Source organism: Tupaia chinensis, unplaced genomic scaffold (genome assembly GCF_000334495.1).
Source record: "Tupaia chinensis unplaced genomic scaffold, TupChi_1.0 Scaffold000573_1, whole genome shotgun sequence".
Taxonomy (NCBI): domain Eukaryota; kingdom Metazoa; phylum Chordata; class Mammalia; order Scandentia; family Tupaiidae; genus Tupaia; species Tupaia belangeri.
The window spans coordinates 3,250,378-3,257,172 of NW_006160087.1; the positions used below are offsets into that span (position 1 = coordinate 3,250,378).

General features: G+C 63.4%; 1 protein-coding gene across 1 annotated transcript in view; it reads left to right on the forward strand.

Moving 5' to 3' along the window:
• The window catches only part of COL16A1 (collagen type XVI alpha 1 chain), a 54,996-nt gene that overhangs the window by 16,843 nt on the left and 31,358 nt on the right, over positions 1-6,795 (forward strand). The window contains 13 exon segments of the mRNA XM_006158125.3: positions 80-190; positions 484-528; positions 1,944-1,979; positions 2,079-2,123; positions 2,405-2,536; positions 3,559-3,594; positions 3,764-3,871; positions 4,094-4,216; positions 4,318-4,371; positions 4,603-4,644; positions 5,005-5,040; positions 5,131-5,184; positions 5,361-5,429. Of these exon segments, the coding sequence (XP_006158187.1) occupies positions 80-190; positions 484-528; positions 1,944-1,979; positions 2,079-2,123; positions 2,405-2,536; positions 3,559-3,594; positions 3,764-3,871; positions 4,094-4,216; positions 4,318-4,371; positions 4,603-4,644; positions 5,005-5,040; positions 5,131-5,184; positions 5,361-5,429 (891 nt within the window).

Genomic DNA, 6,795 nt, shown 5'->3' on the forward strand with positions numbered 1-6,795 from the left:
CGCCCCCGGCCCCCCAGCCCCCAGTCCCCAGCTGCCCTTCCACCTGCCTGAGAGCTCTCTGACCCCTCTCCCTCCCCAGGGGGAACCCTGCTGGGCCTGCAGCTCAGCTGTAGGGGCCCAGCACCTTGGGCCCTCTTCGGGGGCCACGGAAGGTGTTGGCTCCCCTGGCTCCGGCCTGCTTGGGCTCCCGGTGAGTGACTGCTTTCTCCCAGCCCACCCAGGGGAGCCCCAGGCCTGTGCACCCCGGATCCTCGGTGCTGCAGGGCCCAGGGCTAGGACGGAGGGCCCGCCAGCTGCCCGCAGGGTTGGGGGCGTCTAGGTTCCGGCTCTCCCTGGGCCCTGGGGCCACAGGAGTCTGGGGGGAGGTGGGCGTGGGAGGGCGCTGTGACCCTGTCTCCTCTCCCCGGGCCCGGGCCTTGGGACCATGGGAGTCGGGGCAGGGGCATCGGGAGACGCCGTGACCCTGTCTGGGCTGCTTTTCAGGGGAAACCTGGGCCTCCAGGGCCAGCGGGACTGAAAGGAGAGAAGGTGAGACCCGGGTTCTCGGCAGGGAGGCCTGGGGGGCCAGCTCCTGAACACTGCTTCCTGAGCGCCCTCGTTGTCCGAGAGGCCCTCGGCGTGGCGTTTTAAGTGTAATGCTGATGGGGACGAGTCAGCATACCCCGGCCACCTCACCGTCAGTGATGTTTAACACCTGTGCGGCGGTGCGGGCACTGTCCCGGCGCCGTCCCGGTCCCGAACATGCGTTACCTTGTCTTACCCTTCCAGCCTCACGGCATGGGCGCGCCATTATTCCCATTTCACGGATGAGGAAATGGGGGCCCGGCAAGGCCAGGTTCACTGCCGGTCACGGGCGTTTGGATGCACCCCTGGGATGTGAGCCCAGAACGTCTGGCCCTAGTCTGTAACCCCCTCCCCGGCCACCCACTCTCAGTGCCGGCGTTGGCGTTTCCGTGTGATTGACTGTGTCGGAGGTAAACGACACACCCACCTCTCACGCAGCCTTGCTCGAGCGAGGGCTCGTGGGCAGAGCTCCGTGCAACAGGCACTGGGAAGCGTGTGCGGACTCAGCTCCCGCCGGGGGCCATGCTGGTCTTCCGGGGGGCTCCAGCACGGGGGCCATGCTGGTCTTCCGGGGGGCTCCACCCCCCCAGCTACCCCTGCCTTTCCCAGCGAATGGCATCCACCCAGCTCCTCAGACCCCAGCTTGGAGCCGTCCTGGGTCCCTCTCTTAGCTGTGTCACTGCCCACAACCTGCTCCTGGGTCCCCACAGTCCCGCGAGTGACGTCCCCCGCCTCCACCTCTCAGCTGGGGGTGGGGCTGCCTCCCGCTGCGGCCCTCCCGTGGCCTGCGTTTCTTCCCCGTGCTCATGTGGCTGGCGAGAGCTCGGGTCATGCCACGGCCTGCTGGGAATCGCCTGCTGGCCTGACCTCGTGCTCGGCCAGTGCCTTGGCGGGTCCGGGGCCACCCAGCCTGCCTCCATGCTGGCCGTGTCACGACTGCCCCACCTCTGAGAGCTTGTGCTCGGGGTCCCTGGGGAAACATCCAGAACACCTGCCCTCTCGGCTCCCCCACTGCCCTGTCACTGCTGGGAAGGCCTCTGCGACCTGTGACGTGGCCTCCCCGCTGACCCTGCCTCCTCCCCGTGTTCATCTCCTGCCAAGCTCCTGCCATTATTCCAAATGGTTCCCTAACCAGCCCCAGTGTGTAAGCCCCTCGGGCGCGCACGGCACACGCCCGGCCCGGCCCGTGCAGTGCACACGGGTGTGCGGGGAAAGCAGTGAATGACCCATGGTGCTGGGCCAGGGCGGGGTGGGGCTGGGGGTCCGTGAAAGGAGGCTGGGCAGGAACATGGCCTTCCATGGGGGCCGCAGTTGTAGGTCGGGACTGCGCTAGCCCGTGTCCACTGCCCGCCTGACCCTGCCCTCTGCTTTGCTCCCAGGGCAGTTTCGGGGCAGCGGGGCCAGTCGGCAGTCCGGTGAGTGTGACTTGGTGGCAGCGGCAGGGGGAGGAAGGTGGCAGGAGCCGCCCGCTGTGGGACTGAGGCTGCTGTCACACCTGGCTCCTTATCGCGCAGGGACCACCAGGGCCAGCGGGTCCGGCAGGTGTCAAGGGGGCGAAGGTGAGTCTGGAGATGCCCCCGTGCTGCAGCCGGTGAGCCTCTTAGGCAGACCCTCACCCTGCTCTGCTTCACGTCACGGCCTGCAGGGTAAAGGCCGACCCCTTAGCTTGGCATCGAGACCTCTGAGGCTGTGGCCACCGCCCTCGTTCTCCCCGTTCTCCCACCTTCTCTCCTGTGCTCCCCACCCAGCATCAGACGCGGTCGTATGCCCGCCCCAGACCCCAGGTCCAGCCCTGTGTTCCAGGCCTGGAGGCCCCTCACCTGCTGTCCTTGCTCGGCAGGGGGAGCCTTGTGAGCCCTGCTCAGCCCTGTCCAAGCCTCAGGATGGGGACAGCCACGTGGTGGCCTTGCCTGGCCCACCTGGAGAGAAAGGGGAGCCTGGGCCCCCTGGCTTCGGCCTACCAGGAAAACAGGTGAGGGAGGGTGGCCAGACCTCACGAGGGGGCAGGACACTGCCATGTCTTGACTCGCCGGCGGGGGAGGTGGGAGTATGTGGATCCTTCCAGCAGAACTGCTGACAGGCCTCTGCCCTCCATCCTGGGACACAGGCTGGCAGAGTTTTCAGAGACCACCCACCTAGGGCCAGACCGACCATGCTCCAACCCCAGCTCTGCCTTTACTAGATCATGTTGTTTTCTGGGGAGAGGTTTTTGCGATAGGGCGCGTGCGCTCACCAGACAGACAGAGACAGAGAGATAGAGAGCGAGAAATCCCCCCCCGGGGGGGTGGCCACGCCGCAGTCCCTTCTCCTCCATTCTCCTCCCGGGATCTTGGGCACGCACGCACACGCGCCTGGCATGAGTTTAAGCCACTGGGTCCAAGTTGAACCGCGGTCGACTACGTGGGAATCCAGCGACATAGCCATTATGCCAACTGCTGGTCCCCAATTTTTTTTTTAAGTTAATTTATTTCTTCCATGAGTGAGAAAGAGAAAGGGAGTGACAGTGACAGCATCCCTAAGGGTCCTGGGGCTGCGACCCACCCCAGTCTCAGCCAGCCCCTGATCATGGCAAGCATGTGCCCAGCCTCCTCAGGGAGCTCGCTGAGCTTGAACCAGGCACCTTCCTGTGTCGTATGGCATCGTACTTGCCACTGTGGCCCCTTGGGCCCCTTCACTAGACCTGGGACGCGGGCGAGTCCCCTCGCTGTCTGCCTCTGCTCCCTGCCTGGGGGTGGGAGGCTCAGTGTGTGGAGCCCTGAGCCTCACACGATGAGCGCAGTGATGAGGGCTCTCTGCCGCGCTGTGCCACGTCCAGTCACGGGGCCGAAGCCTGCACTGTTCCCTGCACTGGGACGCTGGGGCCCAGCGTGCGCTCCGGTGTCTCCTGACCTCAGGGATGCTGTGAGGGCCAAGTCCTGGCCAGCCCTGGGCTGCAGTGCTGGGCACGCGGGTGTCTGGTGTGAGCGTGGCGTTCTGGGAATACTTTCTCTGCAGGGCGCAGCTGGAGAGCGTGGTCTGAAGGGGCAGAAGGTGAGAGCCTGGTGGCTGTGGGTGGGCACCGCCTCGCCCTGGCTCTCCCTCCCGTCCTGGTCGGCCTTTTCCCACCTTGGCCCTTCCCTGCTCCCAGCCCTTGGCCCCGGTGGGTGGTGGGGACGGGCGGCCTTGTGGCCCCCACCTGCTTGATCCCTGCTCTTTACAGGGTGAAGCTGGCAATCCCGGAGACCCTGGGACGCCGGGTGCCGTGGGACAGCCAGGACTGTCAGGAGAGCCTGGGGGTCGGGGCCCCACGGGGCCGAAAGGAGAAAAGGTCAGTGTGTGTTGGGGGGAGTTCTGTGAGCAAAAAATCAGGTGGAATGTAACGAGGTGCAGACCTCAAGGGGCCAAAGTCAGGTGCTCTTCCCCACAGCCAGCTGGGTTGGAGCCTATTTTGACGGGGACCGAGGTCAGAGGGCCACAAGGACCCCTCACCCTGGCCTGGCTGCAGGCCTGACTCACAGCTCCCTCCCACCCCGCGGTGCTTGCTGACTAGGGTGAAGGCTGCACCGCCTGCCCCAGCCTGCAGGGGGCGCTGACGGACACGACGGGGCTGCCTGGGAAGCCCGGCCCCAGAGGAGAGCGGGGTCCCGAAGGCGTGGGCCGGCCTGGGAAACCGGTGAGCTGGCGCTGCCTCCTGCCCGGCCCTGCCCGCATCACCAGCCCTTTCTCCCACCCCCCTCACTCTGTGGGGGCTCCATGAGCCCCTCATACCTGTAGGGCCGGCCTGGTCTGCGTGGAGCTCAAGGGCCCCCAGGACTGAAGGGCACACAGGTACCTGCGAGTCTGGGGGGCCTGGGCTGCGCTGGTGTGCGAAGGGGAGCCTGAGGGCAGGCTGTGAGGTCCGCGGGCGGCGGCAGGCGAGGGAAGGGAAGATGGAGACTGGCCGGGAGAGGGAGCAGGAGGGGCGGAGGCCTGGAGGAGAAGGGCGGGGGGCGGGAGGGGGCAGGCGCGGGGGGGGGGAGGAGGCCGGTGGTTGAGCCGGTTTGTCCTCTGCCTCTTCAGGGAGAGCCGGGGCCGCCAGGCACAGGAGCCCAGGGGCCCCAGGTGAGTGTCCAGCCCTTCCGTGCCCACCCTGCCAGCACCCATCTGATAAGATATGTCGAACAAATTTTTACTTTTTTCTTTTTTTTGGAGAGATTTTCACTGTAGGGCGCGTGCGCTTGCCAGACAGACAGAGAGAGACATAGAGACAGAAAGCGAGAAATCACCCCCCAGGGGGGATGGTCACGCCGCAATCCCTTCTCCTCCATTCTCTCGGGATCTTGGGCACACACGCACACGCGCCTGGCGTGAGTTTTAAGCCACTGGGTCCGGGACATGAACCGCGGTCGACTACGTGGGAGTTCAGCGACATAGCCATTACGCCAACTGCTGGTTCCCCCAGTTGCCCTTTCTGACTTGCAGGGAGAGCCTGGAGTGCAAGGTTTGCCTGGCGTTCAGGTACATTGGCCTTGGGCCAGTCCCAGGGGGCAGGGGAGGGCTCTGACTCGGCCCAGAGAGAAGGGATTGCAAACTGCACTTCTCCCGCAGGGGCTTCCCGGACCGCGGGGACCACCAGGGCCCGCTGGAGAGAAGGGTGTCCAGGTGAGCCTCTGCTTCCTTGGGCATCAGGCCTGTTGTCCTTCGGGGTGCCCTGGCAGTGGGCCCAGAAGACAAGGGGCTGAGCGGGGATGGTCAGGGGAACACCCAGACCTCTAGCCTACTGGCCCGTAGCTTGTTTCAAAACCTGCCCCTGCACCTCCGTGCCTTGTCTTCCACAGGGACCTCCCGGGCTGAAAGGCGCCACCGGACCTGTGGGACCTCCGGGAGCCGGCCTCTCTGGGCCTCCGGTGAGCATCCTCAGATCCACGCAGGGAGTGTCACTGGGAAGGGGGGAGTTCTCAGAGGAGGAAGCCATGTCCCCTGGGTGATAATAACAGTCACCACCATTGTTTGAGCGGTGACCAGGTGAGGCCCTGAGATAGGCACAGAACACAGAAATTTATTTCAACTTCGCCACAGCCACAGCCCAAGGGACCTGCTATTCTTTCTTTCCTTTTTTTTTTTTTTAAGAGATTTTTTTGCTGTAGGGTGTGTGTGCCCACCAGAGAGAAAGAAATCCCCCTCCAGGGGGATGGCCACACTGCAATCCCTTCTCCATTCTCCTCTGGGATTTTGGGCATGCATGCACACACACCCAGTGTGTTTTAAGCTGCCAGTCTAGGACTCGAACCCTGGTCGACTAGGTGGGAATTCAGCAACATAACCATTACTCCCTCTGCTAGCCCCAGACCAGCTGTTCTGTCCCTGATTCCTGGAGAGGGAAACTGGCAGGCCCAGAACTGGAAACCGGGTCTCTGTCTGTCCGGCCCTGCTCTAAACTCCAGTCACTAGGGGTCACCTCCACCACCCCTGAAGGGCCAGCCATGACCGTGGACACACACTGCCCGCACCTGCCAGGCGGCCACACACACCACTGCCCACCTGAAGTGTAGCAGTGTGGCCAAAGAGATCGGTTTTAAATCTCATTTAACTTGAGTCCAGCAGGTGACGTACTGGTTTTGTCGCTGGACTCCCACATGGCTGGGATTCGAATCCCAGACCTGGCGACATGAATTACACCTGGCGCGTGTGTGTGCATGCCCAAAATCCCAGGAGGAGAATGGGGAAGGGATTGTGGCATGACCATTCCCCGTGTCGGGGGGGAGGGTGATTGTTCACTTTCTGTCTCTGTCTCTCTGTGTCGCCGGTGGGCACATGCACCCAATAGTAAAAGTCTCTCCAAAAAAATCCCTCTCATCTTAATTAATTTCCATTCAAATCCCACACGTGGCTGCTGCTACCACACTGGACTGGACAGCCAGGTCTGCAGCGGCCTCGCCACGCCCACCCTTTGCTCCTGTTCTCAATGACCCCCATGCTCAGGGTGCTGCCGTAACAGTTATGTTGCTGGACTCCCATGTAGTTGACTGTGGTTCGAGTCCTGGACCCCGTGGCTTAAACTCACGCCGGGTGCGTGTGTGTGCATGCCCAAGATCCCGAGAGGAGAATGGAGGAGAAGGGATTGTGGCCATCCCCCTGGGGGGTGATTTCTGGCCTTCTGTCTCTCTAGTGAGCACATGTGCCCTACAGAAAATAATCTCTCTTTAAAAAAATAAAATAATAGCCCTTGGGGACCAGCAGTTAGCGTAATGGCTATGTCGCTGGGCTCCCCCG